Source organism: Pan paniscus, chromosome 6, assembly GCF_029289425.2.
Source record: "Pan paniscus chromosome 6, NHGRI_mPanPan1-v2.0_pri, whole genome shotgun sequence".
Lineage (NCBI taxonomy): Eukaryota > Metazoa > Chordata > Mammalia > Primates > Hominidae > Pan > Pan paniscus.
Window position 1 is genome coordinate 179,127,495 of NC_073255.2, and position 22,906 is coordinate 179,150,400.

The window sequence follows — 22,906 nt, forward strand, 5'->3', positions numbered from 1 at the left end:
GGGAAAATGCTAACAGAGGTGAATTTTTTAGTTGAACAAAAGCAGAATGTCCATAAAATTATTTTGAATCAAAGTCTAGAAGCTTTCAAACCAGTTGGCATAGCCTTGTGTTCTGTGATCTCAGCAGCTTCAGAGGACTTGGCAATCCTTTCTCTGCACAAACACCCCTTTGTCCACTCTAAGAACTAGGGACACACACTCTTATCCTATCACGAAAACAACAGGCTGTGCTATAGTCGCTGGTAACTCGTTTTAAGGGTGTTGAGTATGAAGGATTGAACAAGATTGAAAGCTATGCTCCTGAGTCTGGGAATGTGCTGGAGCCAGCTTGCATGATTCAGAAGAGCCAAATAGGCAAACCCTTCCCAAATCCTCATTGAATGAAGCCATGATGACATCTTGAAATCTGCCATAGTGGCTATGTTGATACCATAGGAACTGACAAATGCTACTAGGCATGGCCCCACCCTCACAGATATCCAGTTTACAAAGACATCACTGGAATGTTTTCTGATACAATGATGATCCTATTAGGGCATGTCTTATGGGGCCAAAAAGGCTCAGAATCCACTGTCCATCTGTTTCTGCTCCTAGAAGCCATAGTCTAAGGGAATCTCAAGTGATCCTACTTCTATCCAATCTCCAAATTCCCTTGCTCTGTGGGTCTGTGTCTCCTATGAGCATGCCAGTCTGAAACAAGACAACTATTTGGAATGTAGCTAAAGGAAACAGGGAACCAGTCCATTATTTTCAAATTATCCTTCCTTGCATGAAATATGCAGATGCTGCAATCACTGAGAACAGAGATGGGACAAGCAGAAGCTCTGGGCTGTGAGTCACTTTATACTATAGTGCACCGCTATTCCTCTGTGGCACTGACAGACCCTGCAGCATGGACTAATTTGCATAGGAAACTAAGCAGCCCCTGACTGTCAGGTATGACCCTGGATTAATTTTGGGCTGAGAGGTCAGAAGGATCATACTCACCTTAAATATTATCCTCTCCAAGCTACAATACTGCCACTGTCCATCTTAGTCCCAGGATGTTGTCTGGAGCTCCAGAGAATCCCTTCTCTTGGGGCAGAATCACCAAGGTGGCTCCCTCCAGATTTCCGCAGTCTCCAGTGGGTATGGGGCACAGGTGCCATTCTGTGTCTCAGGTAGAGAGAGGCATCATGTCAAATGATATTTGTAAAAGAGGGATTAAAATTCTGAGGCTCCTCTCCAATATTTGACATAATTTTCTTTGCTTCTTGTTTCATTCTACAATCTCACAATTTAGGAGAGTAATTCTTTTGCAGTTGCATTGTTGACAGCATTTGGGAAGGTTTTTGTGGTTAAATTAATTTAAACAATCATTTTAATGGTGTATTTCTTCTGTTCACGATAGAACAGTGAAAGCAGTCATTTACACATCCTGTTGATGAAGGTGTTGTTTAAGGTTCATGATCCGCACCTAACTCTCAATCTAGTTGAAATGAAAAGGTGCAGAATTAGGTGGCAAGTGAGCAAGCTATGAGAGAGGCTCATGCCAATTACTGTGGGATTTGGAGGGAGGGAGAGATGACCTCTGCTTTAGACCATGCTCCACGAAGAAGGAGTGGGAGTTTGTCCATGGGAGACTGCAGAGGAGTAAATACCAGCAGCTTCTAACTGGGGTGGAGTGAGGGCTGCGGGAGCAAATCCTTGGAACAGAAAATGGTGCATGTGAGCTCTCACAGAGGACAGTGGACAGTGGAAAGGCCACAGTCCCCCGGCAGGTTCTGTTTGCTAATGATACTATTTTGCACCAGTGTGTCCTTATCTCACACCACTCCTCTGCCTCTTCCAGAATAATCTCTTCCCTCTCCGCTGCTCAGATCAGCAGATGTGCCTTGTGCAAGTTACTCATTTCACATAGCAGGCCTTTTGCTGGTCTTAATTATATCCATCCTTACTTTCCACATTAGATACTGTGTATTGCCTTGCAAATGATCCTACTTTTTATATTCCTATTTTTCACTTGTTAATGCATATTTGACCCCTTCTTGAAGGTCAAGATGACCTTGGAAATATAAGGCTATCTCATTATCTGGTCAGTCTTTTACTAATCTTTATTTTTATCGTAACATTGACTGTAATTTTGGGGGACATGTTTGTTTATCTTGAATTTCATTGAGTTTCCTCAAAGCATGATTTTGAGTTCTTTGTCTTAAAGGTGGCATATCTCTGTCTGTCTAGGGTTGGTCCCTGTTTTATTTTTTTTGAGAAATTACCGACTTCACCAGACGCTGTAAACTACCAGGATAGAGGAAGTTTTTGTGATTTCATAGCTTGGGTCTTCTTTATTCAGGGCAGGGAATTTTATTTTGGGGTCAAGATTGTTGAAAATGGCATAGTGAAGAAGGTAGAGTCACAGGAGTTTGCTTTATATACTTGAGGAAGAAGAAACTGAGATTTGGGAGAAGTCAAGAAAAGAGAACCTGATCAAAGATGACTGAAAATAGTAATAGAGCAGAAAATGATGAAAGGTCGTGTTCTGTGCACCACGAACGTTCTTCTCCCCACTCCAAAAGTTTTCGACACCTAGAAAATATAAAGAAAGGACTGATAGCAATTGGCATCACGTTGAGGCCAGTTTCAGTTGGGAAAAACACCAAACAGCCGCTTGTCTCCTGTAAGAACCCTGAAGTTGGTCCTGATGTCTTCCTTCTCGACTCTGGCCCTGATCTTAACTCCTCAGGGAAGTCAGGTACTTCCCAAAATACAGAGAATGTCAGATTGTCCTTGGTTTTGAAGGAGAAAATGCTCTGCACTTCTCCCCAAGATAAATTCTGCTTTCCTAGGAATGCTTTCTAACACTCGTCATCCAGATCTGATTACCTTCTGTGACCAAACGGTTTCCGAAGATTTTGTAAAACTCAGCAGCCTTTCACATCCTCTGCGTTTGCACTCACTGTTTCCATGGCCCAGAAGGACCTTTATTTTCCCACGACAGGGCCAGATACTGCTCATCTGCCAAGGACAGGCTCCCTCCCACCTGTCTTCCTCTTCACTTCTCATCCCAGCATTCTCTGGCACTCTATGATATCACTCTCTTCACTCCATAGGCCAAACCAAGAATATAATTGGAACTGCCTGATGTTTATAACATGAATCAATTCAAGTCCACTTACATAGACCCCTGGAATATATGAATTACTATCTCCTCTTTACAAGAGACTTCTACTACATGAAACATACTGGAGAGTCTTTAGGGATAGGCTCAGTTTTCTACACAAATTCTGCAATATCCTAAGCAGTCCTGTCTTCACAGTCATAATTGATGACTTGTTCTCTAAAGTACCCGAACTGTGTTTAAAGTCAGAATTTGCAAATGTTCTTCTGAGAAAAAAGAAAATCATTACGTCTTAGTGACATTTATCCAGTCTCACAATCTTGCTGAAAAATATTTGTCATCATAACCACAATTTCCATGACCACATCTTTAGATATTTGGTGAGACTGGAAACATCAACAATGGTCCTTCTCAGAAATCAACTTAAAACACTGAAAGAAAAAGTAGCTGTGCTCAGTAATTGAACCTCATCAGCCTTGCCAATTAAAACACGTTGTGTGCGTGTGCTTGTGAGTGTGAGTATGTTTTCTTGTGGAGATGCAAATAGTTTCTGTGGGTGGCATTTACTAAGCATCACTGGATCACTGGTGGAGTTCATAGGCACTTTCCTAACCCCAGGGAGTGATGGGAAATGTCACAGCCACTGAATCGGCCTAAGTTATAGCCGATAAGGTTGTTTATTTTAAAATTTTACAAATTCAGAAATAAATTTGTAAACTCAAAAAATGGGGCCGGGTGCAGTGGCTCATGCCTGTAATCCCAGCACTTTAGGAGGCTGAGGGAGGTGGATCACGAGGTCAGGAGTTTGAGACCAGCCTGGCCAACATGGTGAAACCCCATCTCTGCCAAAAATACAAAAATTTAGCCAGGCATGGTGGTGCACCCCTGTAATCCCGGCTACTCAGGAGGCTGCGGCAGGAGAATCACTTGAACCTGGGAGGTGGAGGTTGCACTGAGCCGAGATCGCACCACTGCACTCCAGCCTGCGTGATAGAGCGAGACTCCATCTCAAAAAAAAAAAAAAAAAAAAAAATCAGGAAATCCTCTCTTATAAAACACATGATGTAAAATTTACTGATATTAACTTAAATACAAAATAGGAAAAGATTGGGTCTGATTAAGCAAAGGGAGCCAGGGAACAATGCAGTGTTTCTGGGCTAGGGGGACTTGACATCCTCACACTGTTTAATTAAGGGTCTGCTTAATTTTGGCTGCTCTCTAAGTGCAACAACGGTTTATTTTGTAATAAAAAGATTGGTTCATGTGTCCTTTTGCCTCACTTGGCCCAGGGTGAATTTGAAGATCAACCCTAAATTGGCCTTTTGCGGAAAGCATAGAGGGTGTGAGGATGAGGGTTGCAAGGGTGGGAGTGGGGCATCTTTGTTCCTGATTTGGACAATCTTGAGCTCATCAGGTCAGGTGTGAATCCATGAGACTGTGGAATGTTGGCCACTTGGTAACGCTGTGGCTCCACAATGCTGCAGGGAACCCTGGAGAGGGGTGGGAAGGTGGCCAAGAGAGGAGCTGAAGACTATGCTTGGCTGCCTGCTGGCTTCAGGGGAGTGGTTTGATTCAGAGTGGATCCCGAGTTAAACACAAACTCCCCACTACCAGAGAAGAGTAGAGGTGCTGGAGGCCTCAGTTTGCACCAAAGAGTAGAGTGTCCCTGTGTCTGCTTGGGCAGTGGATGGTGAAGGAGCTTCAGCCACAAGGGCTGGGAATCAGTGTCAGGGCAGGGACAGGGCAGGTAGAGGAAAGTAAGGTGTGATGTGGGCATGTGGGGCCTGCTCTCCACCCACCAAACCTTTAGTTTCAGGGCTGTGTGGGACAGATGCATGGAGCAGCTGAGCCTGGGACCTGCCAAAGGGTGCAAGGGGCAGTGGTGGCCTGCAGGGAGAGAAACTCGCAAAGGCCAGTTCCCGCAGGAAGCTCCAGAAACATTCCTGCCCCCACTCAGGAAGTGACCGTGAGAGACATGCTGCCAGCCAGAAGGGTTCAGGCCCTGGAGAGCTGATAGGCTTTTCCCAGGCACTTTCTGCTGCTTCTACATGTGGTCTGCTTTAATATTCACATAAATTATGCAGGATAAGTATTATTTTACCTGTTTATGAATCTGAAGGAAATCAGCTGTCCTGAGTCTCATATTTAATAACTGGCTGAAGACTGGGTGCAGTGGCTCACACCTGTGACCCTAGCAGTTTGGGAGGCCGAGGTGGGCAAATCTCCTGAGCTCAGGAGTTCGAGACCAGCCTGGGAAAATTGGTGAAACCCTATCTCTACTAAAAATACAAAAATTTGGCCAGGTGTGGTGGTGCACACCTGTAATCCCAGCTACTCAGGTGGCCAATACAGGAGAATCGCTTGAACCCAGGAGGCAGAGGTTGCAGTGAGCCGAGATCATGCCATTGCACTCCATCCTGAGCAACAGAGTGAGACTCTGTCTCAAAATAAAACAAAATGAAATAAAATAAGTCTGAAGCCTGTTCTGCCAACACCTCTCCTTAACCCCTTCTTTGTAGCTCTATCCTTTCACCTGCTTTCCCCTTTACAGGTCCCCATCAACAGGTTGTGAAGTTCATGCCTCATACATAATCAGTATAGTCTCTTCCCTGAGAAGTCCAAGGAACATGTGACTTCCAGGCCAAGCATATACATTCATCCTTCATTGAGACAAAAAAAAAAATTGTAATTTTCTGGCCAGGCATGATGCTTCACAGCTGTAATCCCAGCACTTTGGGAGGCTGAGACAGGTGAATTGCTTGAGCCCAGGAGTTCAAGACTAGCCTGCCAACATGGAAAAACCACGTCTCTACTAAAAATAAAATAAATCAGCCAGGCATACTGGTGGGCACCTGTAATCCCAGCTACTCAGGAGGCTGAGAAATGGGAATTGTTTGAACTCAGGAGGTGGAGGTTGCAGTGAGCTAAGATTGTGCCATTGCAATCCAGGCTGGACAACAGAGCTAGACTCCTGAAAGAAAGAAAGAAAGAGAGAGAGAGAGAGAGAGAAGGAAGGAAGGAAGGAAGGAAGGAAGGAAGGAAGGAAGGAAGGAAGGAAAAAAAGAAAAAGAAAAAGAAAAAAAAGGGGTGGTAATTTTCTGAACTGTAGACTTCCTGTAATGGATGCAACATATCTTGAGAAAAAGGAACACTAGTAATTGTTATTCACTAGTTAATTTATTTTATTCTTTTATTCAATAAACTTTTTTGGGGGACCTACTGTGTATAAGATACCCTATGTTGTCAAATAGAAAATTAAAAAGAAAAGTATCTGCAGATGATGGCAGATTTTAAAAAATAAAAAAAGAAAATAAATAAAGAAAGAAAGAATATTTAAAAATAAAAAATATTTTTTGGCTATTTATAACACTAAGGTCTGCATTTATTTTCATTTTTCAATTGTTTTATGTTTATTTTCAATTGTTTTATGTTTAGTGTACTTAGTTTTTGAATTTATATATTTCCTTTCTTCTTCTCATTCTCTCTTTGGTTTCTCCTTCTCTCTTCTTTGCCAGCTTGTATTTCTTTTTTATTTAAACTTTTGGTAAGGACATTTAACATGAGATCTATCCTCTGAACAGATTTTTAAGTATACAAAACAGTATCATAGTCTACAGGCACAAGGTTGTACAGAAGGTCTCTAGAACTTCCTCATCCTGCTTAACTGAAATTTTATACCTGTTGACAGCAACTCCCCATTTTCCCCAACTCCCAGCTCTTGGAAAGAAACATTCTCATCTTTGCTTCCATGAGTTTGACATGGTTGCCTCATATAAACAGAAACATGCAGTGTTTGCGTTTCTGTGCTTGACTTATTCACTTAGAACAATGTCCTCCAGGTTCATCTATGACACATATGGAAGGATTGTTTTTCTTTTCTAACCCTTAATAATATTCCATATTTCAGATCTGCAGGATTAAATGGATATAACATTTGGCTATTTCTATGAAACTCTCTGTCATGTGAGTGGCAGAGTCATTTGCAGAGCTGCAAGCACTGAGTTTATTCAGGCACATTCACAGATAAATTCTGCTCCATGGAGAACATTCAGAAAAAAATAATAATGCCAACTTTTATTTGTCAATTCACTATATGCCAAATAAAAATCTTTCATTTGAAAACGTTCAATTAATTAGAAATTCAGCTATCAGAAAAAAACCTTAAGATGCAAATGCTATTCTCATTTTACAGATGAGGGAATTGGCTCATAGGTTAAAAAACTTGACCAAATTGAAGAGCTATTAGGATACAGTATTGGGACTTCAACCCTGATCTGTCCAATTTTTGCATTTATAACTCTGTGCTATAGTGCATTTCATAGAGAGAGATGCCTACCTTCAAAAATCAGAATATTGGATCCTACATCCCTTTCAGATCAACTGGCTCTAACAACATGGAAAGAGATCAGTTTACCCTGGAGACAGTGACGTAAGGAGAGATCTCTGGCTAGATGCCATGACACTCAGCCCTGACTCCCATTCTAACACCAACTTGTAAAGACCTGAGGCCATTCTTGACATGCTGCATTTAGTTTGTGTTTTGGGTTTTTTTTCTGTAAAATGAGATGACTACTGCCCATATGAAGAGTTGTACAAAGATTTAATATCACAAAGTATCTAGCATATAGTAGATTCTAGCTATTTTGATTTCCTTTGCTAATCTCAAGCAGCCTCTTCCACTGTGCCAATGAGCAAAGACAAATATGAACACATTCTGCCTAGGAATCTTAGGCTGAGGACTCAGAACTCACAGAAGTGGAAATATATATGCTTGATGATTCATTTGATGAAATTACCTGCAGAACATAGCGTACATGCCTTCTCAGACATTTTAAAATCAGCATTATTGATATATAAATTGTACAATATAAACATTACACATGCTAAATAAACAGATCAATGGTTATATATATATATATATATAGACATATATATGGGTTATAAGGATATATATGTATATCCTTACAACCACTATCCCTATAAAAAGGTCTCTATCACCCAGAAAGCTCTCTCATACCCCTTTGCCATGACTGTCTCCATCTCTGACAACCAATGATGTGATTTCTATCACTGGAGAATACATTTTTTTCAAAAAATCTATTAGTAACATTTTAAAACCTGTATTGATTAATCCTTTTCAAATACATACATTTAAGAGTGCAAGGTGGTCCTGGAAAGTTTTATGGTTTTAAAAGAGGCTAAAGTTCTGTGAGCTACCTGATCCATGTTAGGGACAATCCTATCTGGAGATAGGTAAGAGGATGAAATAGCCTCAAAATTACTTTCCAGCTGGTGGAAGCTCATTCTCCAAAATTATTTATTCATTTTTATTTATTTCTTTTCTCATCTACTCACTCATTCAAATTTTTTATTTTATAATGGTATTGTGACAACAATTAATCATTTTAATGGAACTATTTTGAGTTCCCATCTGACACATATTTAATTGGCCTTCAAGTTCACACACTGAATGCAATGGCACCAAACAAACCATGGTAACAGTGACTTTGTTGGGAGATGGTGTCACATGTGGAAAAGGGTTCTCTTTGCTTTTACCCCAAGTATCCAACCCATAAAACCTGAACTTTGAGCTAGGAAATCTCCCTTTTTGTTCTGGCCCTACCCTGGGCACCAGGCTCCAGCACCATGTCTCCTTCTGGGTTCTGGCCCAGAGAAGTTCTTGGCACAGTGGTAGCACCCACTCATGGGCTTGCTGGATCCCAGCTGTGAATGACAGTAGCAGGGCCCCCTTTGCTCTGACTTTAATTTCTGTGTCCTTCTCAAATAAGCCCTATAGATGCTGAGTGGCCTGGACCCCTGCCATGTGCTTGGGCTGAAAGAAAGACAGCACGTGGGGAGGTGAGCAGGAGCGAAGTTGAAGCAAATCTAGAATTGACATGGAAAGGACTTTGGACATAAATCCCTAGGCAGTGGTGAGCCACTGGTCCTACTCCAAGTGAAACAACATGATGAAACTGATATTGTGTTACAGTAACATTGGTAGTAGTACGGATCTGAAAGGAGATAGATTTTTGGGTGGCATGAATGATTAGAAGACTTCTAAATATCCTCCATGAAAGATTAGAAAGGGTTTATGTAAAGCATTTTGGACGACATAGGCTTGAGGCTCTGGATTATGTTATCTCTTGGAAAGAGTGTTGGGTTTTATTCTGGAAGGGTTAAATGTAGGACTTGCTAGGTTCTATTTGAGCTTTGCCCTTCCTCTTAGGGAGCCCCAGCGTGTGGTCATCATTGCTAGTGCATGGCCTTCCCAGGGTCTTAGTGGGAATCACAGTGTATTCGCCACATCACTCCCCTGCAACTGGGTCTGAATGCCCTGGCTCTTCTGAAATCTCTGCCCATGTCTTCAGCCTTCCAGAGCTTGTTCTTTGCTCAGCCTTCTGGTCTGCCACCCTCTGCATACACAATTTAGGATCTGGCTCAGGAAAAAAAGGGGGGTTTTCTTACATATAATTTTTGGGTTCCTTTTTACTACCCTGTGTCCTAAATCCCAGCTGTCTTGGAGTCAGTTATGTCCTATCTTCAATCACATAAACTAACGATATTTGGTACAGACATGTTTACTGACTTTACTTCACATTACCATTCCACTCTTCACTCTTCTTTCTTGCAATTCAGACTGTCCTGAGGTCATTCTCCTTCTTCAGATCCATCTGGAATTCAGATGACTTCAACTCACCTGTCACCCACCCTATGCTTTGAGACATGTTTATGTTAGCTACTGACCTCAGGGCAGTCAAGCCTCTCATTGTCATTGTTATTCAAGGTAGGTTGAATCCCACTAAAAAACAAAAATCCTTGAAATTTGGTTTACTTATTGAGAGCCACACAATGATATCAAATTCTTTTTAATTCAATTTTTTTTTCTTTTTTGGTGGAAGGGCCAAGAACTGTTTCCTTGCTGAAGCAGACTTCTATTATAATAATGTGAATACTAACAACATTAACCTTTAAATCAGGTTGATGTTAGGTTCTTATCTAAGAATGAAGTATATCCAACTGTAGCAGGTTGAAGGTCTCTCATATATGTAACCTGTTCAGGAGGAGACAATTCAACCACTTTTCTTAAATTCTGATCTACATGCCTTTACATTCTTTGCTTTAAGGGCCACATAAAAATACTCTGAAACAATTTACACATCAGAAAAATGCTAACACTTTCCTCCAGGCCCAGCACATCTCCAAGTTAAAAAATCTCTAAATTATCAACCCATAGTTTAATCATGGTAACTCCCTTCTACCCCCAACATAGATTTTTATGTAACTGATTGTAACTACAACCTTAACCGTACAATCACAATTGTCATTACAAAATACTAACAAACATGTGCTATTAACAATAGATGGTTAAAATCACTTAGGGATTATGAATCATTTCATTTTTGTGTTTATTTATTATGTCAGTTTCAAGCTGATTTCCCTTTCCCTTGTTCCACACACCTTGGGTTGTTCTTTTTCAGCATCCTGTGTATGTTAGCTCTAAGCCCAGCCAAGGCTCATGCCCCTCCACTTCAGGGACTGAGAGTGGCTCATCCCTTTCGTGCTCCCTCAGCTCCCTCCCTGGTGCCTGGTTGCTGGTTGGCATCACAGCCATGCCCTTGAAAGATGGGCGCTGGTCCACACTGCATCCGTGGTCATGTAGCCACCCTCCCTCCACAGAGCCGAGCAAAAAGGGCTCCACCGCGCTTAGGCATTGAGGGAATGGACATTTTGAATGGTGCTGTCTTGTGTGATCCCTCAGAGGAGAAGGAGATTTCTTGAATGGGAGTGGTCTGTTTCTGAGAGGGATCCTGAAAGACACGGGGACAGAGACAGGGGTAGGATCCACATAATGAGGAAGCAGCTGAGAGCAAAGGAGCCCCTGCCAGAGGAATATCCTTGGGGGGTAAAAAGCTGACTCTGCCCTTTCTCCCCAGCCCATTCATCCCAGCCCAGACAATTCAAATCTACCTTCTATCAGGACCTAGAAAGGATGTAAAACGGCCGGGTATAAATATCCCCTGGGTCTGGTGAAACTGTCAGGAGCAGTGACATCACAGGAAAAACCACCAACCAAGGCCAAGGAGACCAGAGCCCTGCACCTCACCCAGAGGACCCCAGTCAGAGGCCCCATCTCAGACCCGAGGCTAGCATGGGCTGCAGGCTGCTCTGCTGTGCGGTTCTCTGTCTCCTGGGAGCGGGTGAGTTGGGTTCAAATCAGCTGTCCTTGAATTCCAAGCTTTTTCCTTGTGACTTCAGCAACAAGCCTCCTCCTGGGCTCTGCCTGAATTTTGTCCCTTTCCCCCCACAGTCCCCATGGAAATGGGAGTTACGCAGACACCAAGACACCTGGTCATGGGAATGACAAATAAGAAGTCTTTGAAATGTGAACAACATCTGGGTCATAACGCTATGTATTGGTACAAGCAAAGTGCTAAGAAGCCACTGGAGCTCATGTTTGTCTACAACTTTAAAGAACAGACTGAAAACAACAGTGTGCCAAGTCGCTTCTCACCTGAATGCCCCAACAGCTCTCACTTATTCCTTCACCTACACGCCCTGCAGCCAGAAGACTCAGCCCTGTATCTCTGTGCCAGCAGCCAAGACACAGCCTTGCAGAGTCACCGCTTTCCTGTGCAGAAACCTTAGAGGCCCTCCAGGAAGCCGTGGGGGCCACCAAAGCCTTTGGTGAACATTTCCTGCAAGAGCTCAGACAGAAGCTTCAGAACATCATAGCACCTGCTCATTCATCCATGTGGCAACGTTACATCCTATGCTCATATTTAGAGTGTGGGTTTTCTTTAGCTTGTGACTCTGCCCTGTTAACTGATTTGAAAAATGATAAACACATTCAGATCTAGTCTTTTTAAAATCCCTTTTTAAATTGTAAAATAAAGCAAGCATGCTATATGGGGATTGTTTAGTTTAAGATTTTATAAGACCCTCTCAACAACCACCTGCGTCACTGCAGAGTCATACCCTGCACTGGGCCACACAGTGTCCTGTGAGGAGCCAAGTTCTTCTGACACTTTATGCCTGGTGGTCTCCATGCCTCTCTTTCTCAGGAACCAGGGGTCCATTCTGTCATAGGTTGCTGACACCCAAGGTCAAGCAGCACTGGGTTTGGGGGAATCATAGAGGCAACTTCCAGGCAAGGGTCCCAGGGCAGGAGCCAGCTGGAGAGAACAGTAGACAACTGAGCTTTTGGGGAATGGGTTTGAGAAATATCTGTCAACCCAATTCTATTATTCTATCTTCCATCTTGTCTCTTCTCTATTTTTCTTATTTAAACTCAAAGCTAGAGCGTAAATTCCAGCCCTGATCAAAGCTCCATATCCCTGACAGACACCTTCTCTGAACCCCGCAGGCAGCAAATGTGCCTCTGTCCACTCCCATTTGTGTGGGCGGTAAGCCACCCAGGTCCTGAGGCAAGAGACGGAGGGCATGAGCTGTTCCAGTATAATAAATAAAATATATAAAATAAGAATAGTTACACTAGTAATAGATTATAGATATGATGATATACGAATATTATGAATCATCAGTTTGTAGCATTACTCTTCATTCCAATATTATAATAATCCTTGCTCTACAATTATAACCTAGGAAAAACCAGGCCATACAGAGATAGGAGCTGAAGGGGCACGGTGAGAAGTGACCAGAAGACAAGAGTGTGAGCCCTCTGTCACGCCCAGACAGGGCCACTAGAGGGCTCCTTGGCCTAGAGGTAACGCCAGCGCCTGGGAAGAAGCCTAGAGGAGCTTGGTCTAGCAGTAGTGTCAGTGCCTAGGAAAAGCACCCATTACTTAGCGGACCGGGAAAGGGAGTCTGCCTTTCCCTGGGGGAGTTAGAGAAGACTCTGCTCCATCACCTCTTGTGAAGGGCCTGACATCAGTCAGGCCCACCTGCAGTTATCCGGAGGCCTAAGCGTCTCCCTGTGATGCTGTGCTTCAGCGGTCATGCTCCTGTTTCACTTTCATGTTCTGCTCTTTACACCTGGCTCTGCCTTCTAGATAGTAGCAGAATTAGTGAAAGTATTAAAGTCTTTGATCTCATGCAGTAGCAAAGCCAACCTACAAAAAATTGGAATGTTTTCCCCTACATCCCTGCTGGCTCTAATAGCGTCATAGTCAGAGATCAGTTTACCCTGGAGACGGTGGAGTAGGGAAAGAAGTCTGAAGGGGCACCATGACTCCCAGCCCTGACTCCCACTCTAACACCAGCTCATCAAGACCTGAGGCCAGTTCTTAAAGGGTTAAGTTTAGTTTTTAAATTTTTTTAATCCATAAAATGAGACTACTACTGTCCATCAGAAGAGTTCTAGATAACCTTTAATGGCATAAAGTATTTAGCATATAGTAGAAGCCTAGCTATTTTGATTTCCTTTGCTGATCTCAGACAACCTCTTCTACCATACAAATGTGCAAAGACACATATGGACACATTCTGCGAAGGAATCTTAGGTCGAGGACTCGGAGGTCACAGAAATGGAAATATATATGCCTGATAATTCATTTGATAAAATTAACTAGAGGATGTAGCATACATATTTCCTCAGACATTGAAAAATCAACATTATTGATATATAAATTATATGAAGTTAACAGGACACCTTTTAAATGAACAGATCAGTGACTTTTGAGCAACATATATCTACATACGCAACCACACCTCTATGGAGATGTATCTACCTCACCCAGAAAGTCCCTCACTCCCCTCTGCAATGCCTCTGTCTGTCCCAACAACCAATGATGTGACTTCTATCACTGGAGAGTCATTTTGCTCACAAACATTTTTAATGCAAATGTCAAACCTCTTCTGATTAAACCTCCTGAATACATAGCTAAATCATCAAGGCAGGGAGGAGTTCCTGGGAGGTTTTATGGTTTTAGAAGTGGTTGAAGCCATGTGAGCTACCTGATCTATGGTAGGGACAATTCTATCTGGAGTTGGATATTGGGCTGAAATAACCTCAAATGGTCTTTTCGACTGGTAGAAGCTAATTCTACAAAATTTATTCATTTTCATTCATTTATTTTCTCATCAACTCATTCAATCAAACAATCCTATGTTACATTTTGACAAAAATTAATCATCTTTAAGGAAATTATTTTGAGTTCCCATCAGACACACATGCAGCTGGGCTTTGTGTTCACACAGTGAACATGCTGGGGTCAAGCAAACCATGATCACAGTGACTTCATTGACAGATGATGCCTTATTGGGAGAAGGGTTCTCTTTGACTTGACCCCATGTGTCCAACCCATAACACTGAGCCTTGAGCTAAAATCCATCTTCCTGTTCTGGCCCTGCCCAGGCACCAGGCCACTGTGCTGTGTGTTTCTCTGTCTGCTGAAGCAGAGTCCTGGGTGCAGATATGAAACCTATTCGTGGGCTTGTTTGATCCCAGCTGTGACTTTCAGTACCAGGAGGTCCTTTGCTGTGGCTTTAATTTGTGTTTTCCTTACTCTTAAGTTCCACAGATGCTGAGTGACCCAGACCCTGGTCATGCTCTTGTGCTGAAAGGGAACCACCACATGGAGAGGTGAGCAGACTATGAAACAAAATCATGTATTTACAACCAGTGGCAAGACTTACTGGCAGGTCCTTTGTTCAAACACTGTTGAGAATTTGAAGATCATGACAGCAGAGTTTAAAACCAAGTGCAGGGTCCTTCCAAATGTGGGGCTCTGCGCACCAAAGATACAGTTTTGGAGCTCCTTTTAAAAACAACACAAAAAGACAGTCCATGTTCATGGCTGCAGGCCATGAGAGAGTATTTTTCTTTTTTATTATAATTTAATTTTTATTTTTCCATATGTTATTGGTGTACAGGTGGTATTTGGTTACATGAGTTAAGTTTTCAAAGATGATTTGCAAGACTTTGGTAAGCCCACCACCTGAGCAGTATACACCGCACCATATTTGTAGTCTTTTATCCCTCACCCTCTCCGGCTCTTTCCCCCACAAATCCCCGAAGTCCATTATATCATTCTTATGTCTTTGTGTCCTCATAGCTTCACTCCCAGATATCGGTGAGAACATGTGCTGTTTGGTTTTACATTTCTGAGTTACTTCACTTAGAATAATAGTCTCCCATCTCATCCAGGTAGGTCACTCCAAATGCTGTTAATTCATTCCTTTTTATGGCTGCATAGTATTTCATCATACACATATATATACATATACATACATATATATCACAGTTTCTTTACCCACTCATTTATTGATGGGCATTTGGGCTGGTTCCTTTTTATTTATACTAAATTAATGGCAGGTACATTCTTCCTTACCCTAAAGTCTGCTCTGTCTCCCCATGTCCCTTACACATCAGGACACCTTTATGCCCATAGATCATGGGCAGTGCTGGGCAGCCACCATCGTTAACACAGAGAGGGCAGTCAGCAGTGTGAGGTGGTTCTGCCTGCTGCGGTCTTAGCCCAGGCACAGAAAGCAAGAGCCCTAGGTGGAGCTGAAGGTGCTCAGCCGGGTTTGTCAGGAGTCCCATCTGTCAGTGAGTTGACAAGAAACAGAGCAAAACGACTCCTCCAATGTTGATGAGCCTGCCCCTGGGATTTGGAAACTTGAAAACAGAGAAAGTCAATATAGACAAAGGATTTTAAACAGGATTATGGTCAATTAAGCAAATTAGAAAAAGATACTTGAAGGAGTACTTGGCTCAAAAACACCAGGGAGACACGAGGAGTTTTTCTAAGATTCTAGAGACTATAGCAATACTTAGATAACCAATATCAGTGTATTAATGAGTAATTATTATTATTATTATTTTGAGATGGAGTCTCACTCTATCATCCAGGCTGGAGTGCGGTGGCATGATCTCGGCTTACTGCAACCTCTGCCTCCCTGGTTCAAGCGATTCTGGTGCCTCCAACTCCCGAGTAGCTGGGACTACAGTAGCTACTCATCAGGATGCCTGGATAATTTCTGTATTTTTAGTACAGATGGGATTTCACCATGTTGGGCAGGCTGGTCTCCAACTCCTGACCTCAAGTGATCTGCTCTCTTCAGCCTCCCAAAGGGCTAGGATTACAGGCGTGGGCCACCGTGCACAGCTGAGTAATTATATCATCATGGGAATAAAAAATATACATTGAGTTACAAACTAATTAACAAAAGATCAAAAAAAAAAAAGTAGACTTGCATCAATTCAGACAAAGGCATTCTTCCCATCCAAACTCTTCACTGGTGCATTGATCTTGAATTTGACCATCTGGGGAAGGGGCGTGGCCTCTCCTGACAGCAAGGCTCTGGGGCCCAGGCAGGGAGAATGAGGTCTCAGAATGACGCCCTCGAAAGACGTGTTCCCCTTTCATCAATGCACAGACCCAGAAGACCCCTCCGTCCTGCAGCCCCTGCCATGAGCCTCGGGCTCCTGTGCTGTGCAGCCTTTCCTCTCCTGTGGGCAGGTGGGTCCTGGGCAAGGCCCCTTGCGTGGATTTCAAGGCCCAGCACCTTCCCATTGGGGCTGCAACATCGGCTTTGTTCTCCGCAGGTCCAGTGAATGCTGGTGTCACTCAGAGTCCAAAATTCCGGGTCCTGAAGACAGGACAGAGCATGACACTGCAGTGTGCTCAGGATATGAACCATAACTACATGTACTGGTATCGACAAGACCCAGGCATGGGGCTGAGGCTGATTCATTACTCAGCTGGTGAGGGTACAACTGCCAAAGGAGAAGTCCCCGATGGCTACAATGTCTCCAGACTAAACACACAGAATTTCCTGCTCAGGCTGGAGTCGGCTGCTCCCTCCCAGACATCTGTGTACTTCTGTGCCAGCAGTTACTCCACAGTGCTGCACGGCTGTCTCCTCTCTGCACATAAAGGCAAGGGAAGGTACTGCCCTCCTCCGCAGCACAGATTCAGCGATGCCCTTGGTCCTAGCACTGAAAACTTTGGAGCCCCAATGGGCCCGTGCAGTGCGAACCTTCGTCTGTGCCAGGTGCCTCTGCAGTCGGTCTCGGCCAGGCCTGGACTGGTCCCAGGACCTCAGATGTCTTCTTTGTTGCCCTCTGGTCCTTCCTCTGAGCTGTCCTTTTGGGCTGGGGCCAGGGGTTTCCCAGCTCTGACTTTCCTAGTCATTCACCTGAGTCTGAGGCCTCCTAGGTGAAATAGGATTTGTATTTCAGATCCATCTAGACTCCCGTCTCTACCTGGGTACCACGTGCTTTCTTCTCTCTATGATTTTTCCTCATGTTGAACCCTACGGTGGTCTCAGCTGCAGCCTGCATTTCCTATATTCACAGTCGCCCTCCAAGGCCTTGCTGGGTTTCTCCTCCCCGACCTCCCTGCCCTTCTCTACTCCAGCCATGTTGAGAGACTCCAAAGTCCATTTCCTGTGCCCTGGGCTGGAGCCTTCCTTTCTGTAGTGGTCAACACCTACCTGTGCTTCAGATCTCAGCATCATCAGCCCTAGTGATAATCACCATTATGCTTCCCTTGGCTCCCAGCTGAGGTCAGTTTCCCTCTCATAATCTCTCATGGTATCATGTGTCTGTTAATCAGTAGAATTTAGCACTGTTGGAATCTTCCAAGTACTTTAAACCCCATGAAGGCCAAGGCTATGCCTGGGTTATAAATCAGCAGCTGAGCCTGGCACAAGGGGAGAGGCCTTTCAGAGAATGGATGAGTCAGTGATGGAGTGAGTGATGAGTGGATGGATGAATCAATAACAGGAGCACCCTAGATCCATTTTACCCTTGCGGAGATCTGGCATTAAGTACAAGAACTCTTACCCCTTTGATTGCTGGGCTAGGGGAGGTCCCTGAAATTAATGGGGAGTCGCCATCACGGGTGGCCCCACCTTGGTCAAAGATTCCTCCTGCGTCTGCAGCACCAGACCTCCTCCAGGTCTCTGTGCTCTCCTTCAGACTCTTTCCCACAACAACTCTACACAGATCAGAGATCCCTTTCCAGAAACCCATGCATAGAGTTGTGTTATTTCGGAACCACTTCTGGTACCAAAAACTCCATTAGGTTTACATCAATAAAACAGAATCACTAAAAGTACTATGGAGAGGAGGATTTATGACAGGAGTTAGACCTTATATAAATGTAGGGGGAGCTGAGGAAGAGAAAGTCTGGAGGGGAGATATAGCTAGGCAGATTTAATTCATGATTAATGTGACCGTGACCTCTTATTCTACTCAAAGGAGAGCATATGATTTCAACAAAAAAAAAATATTGATTTTCCTTTGTAAAAGTTTGATCCAAATAGTGAGCTATTTTTGTCCCATAATTGTCTTAACTTGGCTAATGGTGGAACAAATCCGACTTTGATTTCCTTGAAAGAACAGGAAAAAAACCGTCATTCATATACAGTCTTACAGGCTCTATTTTATGGAGGAAGCATAATAAATAGGAAAGAGAAAATCAGAATTATTTTCTGGAACCTACATTGGGACTGTCCTCAGAGCAGGTTGTGATGTGAGGAGTCAAATCTACAGGGGTATTTCGCAGCTTGGAGCGCAGCAGACTGTTTCCGACCCCATGCATTTGGGGGTGAGACCAGAGACAGTTGAAAAACTATGGAATCTTGACATTCTGCACTCTCAACCCTGGCCTCTCCCTGAATTTCACAGATTAACATCAGACCAATTTATTCCGACTATTAAAAGTATTAAAACAAAAACCAAGGAGGACCAGTGAGCAGAAGCAATAAACCATTAAAATGGACATCCTAAAGATTTAAAATTTTGCCATCATAAGATGTGAACGTTTGAAGAGCTACATTTAAATGAATACAAGAAGGAACTGAAACAAGAACACGAAAAAAAGAGACGGCCTGAAACCATCAAAAAACATTAAAGAAATAATCAAATAGAATGTCTAGAAATCATTATGACTACTCCAGAAAACAAAATGGAAGCTAAACAGCAGATTCAATGCTTCTAAAGAGATTATTAGCAATATCAAAGGAGGATCTCAAGAAATCACCTAGAATGCAGCACAGAAAATTAAATGTAAAATATAAAAAAGTGAAGGAATAAGGAAAAAATGAAGTTTCCAGTATATTAGAGAGTATATAATGTTTTATTGAACTTTTTCTTATTTTCTTGTATATAACTGAAGTTTCAGAAAGAGAAAATAAGGCAAATTGCCTGACATGATTGTGTATGTGATGCTAGCTGAGAATGTTCCTGAGATGTTTGAGGACCGAAATCCTTGTTCAAGAATTCAGATGAATTGCAAGACGAATAGGCAGTTCCCAGTGAAACTGCAGACCACAAATGACAAAGAAAAGATTTTAACAGCAGTCAAAAGGGAAAGATAAATATCCTCCAGTGGAATAGAATGAAAGAAATAGTCAAAGTCAAGAAAGAGGATTAAAAATAACTGTTAAATCAGAATTGAGATTGATAAAAAATACCTACAGGACAGGAAAAGAAAATATGGAAAACCAAAATAATTCCGTGAGTTTGCCACCAAGGTATCTTTTCAGAGTTATAGTTAACAAGGGTGGGAAATGATCCCAGAAGAAATGTATGAGGGCAGTTTGTGAGGGAACCCATGTGATGGGACAATCCCGTTGGGCACATGTGAGTGGGGGAATGGAGGAGGCTGGGGCATGAATGGGGATGGCAGAGGGGACCCTGACTTGGAGGAAAGACAATGAGCTCATCCCATGGTGCCTGGTGTTGGGGGCACTGTTGGCACATCCTACAGAACGTGCCCAGCAGACAGAGGAGTGGCTGTGGGATGAGAAGGTGAACTCGGAGATGCAGCGTGAGGCCTCTGAGTCCAGACAGCATGGGAGCCCAAAGCGATGTCCCATGCAATAACGTTGTTTACAAGGAGCTTATAAATATTTAAAGTAGTCACCCAAGTGTGTTCTAATATAAATCCTGTGTTCCTGAGGTCATGCAGATTGAGAGAGGATGTGATGTCACGGTGGGAACTTCCGTGTAAGGACAGGGACGTCCCTCCTCCTCTGCTCCTGCTCACAGTGATCCTGATCTGGTAAAGCTCCCATCCTGCCCTGACCCTGCCATGGGCACCAGGCTCCTCTGCTGGGCGGCCTTCTGTCTCCTGGGGGCAGGTGAGTCCTCAGACACCAACCATTCTCATTGTGTGTGTGTGTGTGTGTGTGTGTGTGTGTGTGTAGGGGTGGGCTGTGTGCATTCGTGTGATGACTAAAATTATTTTCCTCATTCTGTTCCCAACTTTGTCTCCACAGATCACACAGGAGCTGGAGTCTCCCAGTCCCCCAGTAACAAGGTCACAGAGAAGGGAAAGGATGTAGAACTCAGGTGTGATCCAATTTCAGGTCATACTGCCCTTTACTGGTACCGACAGAGCCTGGGGCAGGGCCTGGAGTTTTTAATTTACTTCCAAGGCAACAGTGCACCAGACAAATCAGGGCTGCCCAGTGATCGCTTCTCTGCAGAGAGGACTGGGGGATCCGTCTCCACTCTGACGATCCAGCGCACACAGCAGGAGGACTCGGCCGTGTATCTCTGTGCCAGCAGCTTAGCCACAGCATGGCACAGTCGCCTCCTTCCTGCTCATAAACCTCATCCTTCTCTCTCCTTGCAGCTCCTAGAGACCCTTAACAGAGGCTTCTCTTTGCTTCTCCCTCCCCATGGGAAACAAGTAGATTTGGACCTCAGCTTGTCCTTTGGGTAGAAAGAGACCACAGATTCACCCCTGAGACACAGTAACTGTAAATGTGGGTGGTGGAAGCAATCGTGGCCCACCGGGCTATAGGAGTCCTCAGAGCCAGCTCATTGCTCTAAGGCAAGCACTGGGTGCCTTAGCCTTGGCCTTCAGGGCTGGGACACTCAGTCTTCTTTGGGGCCTGGGAGGTTGCTGCCCACATAGAGAAGCTTCGGGCATGGCCGAGGAACAGGTGTCTTCCCCTACATGTGTTGGGGCATCTGCAAGGTCTGAAGCTTCATCCACAAGAACATTCTTTCTTCTGAAGCCTCTTCTGTCACATTGGAAGTTTTCTGCAATACAAGAGCAAACCATTCTTCCTGTTTGATTTAAAAGTCTTTGTGGCTTTTGTGGCCATTACTTGGTGAATACAGCCAAGATAACAATAAGACTTCATTTCTTCTGCCTAATGTAAGCAATGCGAGTTCTTTATTTTGTTTTCATTTACCACTGCTCCTGTCCTGAGAGACTGAAGCATGCGTCCACTACTGCTCCAGTGTCAACTTGGTTCCCTAGGAAATCGGGTTTCTAGAACCTGAATGCTGACAAATAAGAGTTGTATATATGTATACCATGCAACCTGCATTTAAAAATGTATGTACATGGTGAAGTGACTAAATCTAGCTAATTAACATATGCAGTACCTCAATCCTTATCCTTTCCTGTGGTGAGAATACTTGAAATGTACTCTGTTAGCAATATTCCAGAATACAATCCACTGTTGCTAACTTTAGTCACTGTGTTGTACAATAGATCTTTTGAACCTCTTCCTCCTATTTGAGTGAAATTTTGCATCCTTTAACCAACATCTCCCCAGCACCCCATCTCCATCCCAACCTCTGGTAATTGCTGCTCTAGTCTTTTGATTTGAAATAATTTCCCTGAGGTCTTTAACTTGAGAAGATGGAGTTTTAAAAACAATAATGCTTATATTACTTTTGTTTTGTTTGTTATTTTACATATTGCAATATAGTGTTTGTTGCAAATATAAATGAGTATATTGTAATAAAAATTCTTCACCTCTCTTTGAGTGAAGCTACATTTCACATATATGAAATTTCAAGCTGTGGTCAGAGCTGACATGATTATGGATCATGGGTTTCTGGGAGTCCTCAGAGACAGCCCTGTACACAAAGGTTAAGATAGATTATCCCAGACCCAGCCAGGACAGAGGTGCCCTGAGTCCTGCAGAGCTGGTTGGGGAATTATAGTTCCCTAAATTCACTTATCAGAAATTGTGGTAGCTCAGATACCAAATTTCTTTCTCTAGCAAATGATGATCGTTGGCAGGGATTGTTCTGAACCCATTCTATTTGCTCCATCAACAGATCATTCCTTTTTTAGTTGCCCTGTGTGTCCTGGGAGTGAATAAGTCCCAGGCACAGATGGGAATTTCCTGACCTTAGGATGCTGTTCCAAGGACTTCCTTGCTAGACCCTGTCTCCAGCTTTTCCCACCTTTATCCTCATGACCCCTAAGACAAATGGTCCTAATAATGGACCAGCTCTGAAACTTAAGATTGAACAGAACTCAAACCACAACTGTAAACACTGATGCTGAAAGAAGTGGTAAAAAAGGTGAGCAGGGTTTCCCACCTGCACTGAGAGTGAACATACAAGGACAGCAAAGGGAAGGTTTTATTAATAAGCAAACAAGAAGCAATAAAGGCCCTGCTCTAAATGAATGTAACTAATCTCTTTGAGTTAAAAAAGGAGCACGTCAATAGAAGTATTTCAAATCAAAGTCTAGAAGTTTCCAAACCAGCCAGCACAACCCTGAGAGCTCTGTGCTCTCAGCAACTTCAGAGAACTCATCAATCCTTTCTGGGCTCAAACTTCCCTTTGTCCACTCGAAGATCAGGGTCACACTCTCATCCTATTACAAAAACAATGGGCTTTGCTATCTTGCTGATGCCTCATTTCTAGGAGTTGAGTATTAAGCACTGAAGAGCTTTGAAAGTTGGGCTTCTGAGTCAATTGATGTGCTGGAGCCAGCTTTTCTGACTCACGAGAGACAAATAGGCACACTCTTCCCAGCTCCCCATTCAGTGAAGCCATGTTGACAGCTTGAAATCCACCACAGTGCCTGTGTTGATACAACAGAAATTGGTAAGTGCTACTAGGCATGTGCCCAC

The 22,906-nt window shown here is 43.4% G+C and overlaps 1 protein-coding gene and 2 gene segments (V, D, J or C); all 3 read left to right on the forward strand.

Moving 5' to 3' along the window:
• Window positions 1-2,472: 2,472 nt before the first annotated feature.
• LOC100971990 (uncharacterized) lies at window positions 2,473-11,746 on the forward strand. Its single transcript, XM_003812435.2, has 4 exons — window positions 2,473-2,731; window positions 9,327-9,423; window positions 11,141-11,298; window positions 11,409-11,746. Exons 1-4 carry the CDS (start codon window positions 2,473-2,475, stop codon window positions 11,744-11,746), a joined length of 852 nt encoding a protein of 283 aa, XP_003812483.1.
• Window positions 11,747-15,974: 4,228 nt separating this feature from the next.
• LOC100989033 (T-cell receptor beta chain V region 86T1-like) lies at window positions 15,975-17,269 on the forward strand. The segment is given in 2 exon segments: window positions 15,975-16,524; window positions 16,611-17,269. Coding segments are annotated over 2 exon segments (756 nt in total).
• Window positions 17,270-20,054: 2,785 nt separating this feature from the next.
• Window positions 20,055-21,796, forward strand: LOC117981141 (T cell receptor beta variable 7-2-like). The segment is given in 2 exon segments: window positions 20,055-20,155; window positions 20,294-21,796. Coding segments are annotated over 2 exon segments (498 nt in total).
• Window positions 21,797-22,906: the final 1,110 nt, after the last annotated feature.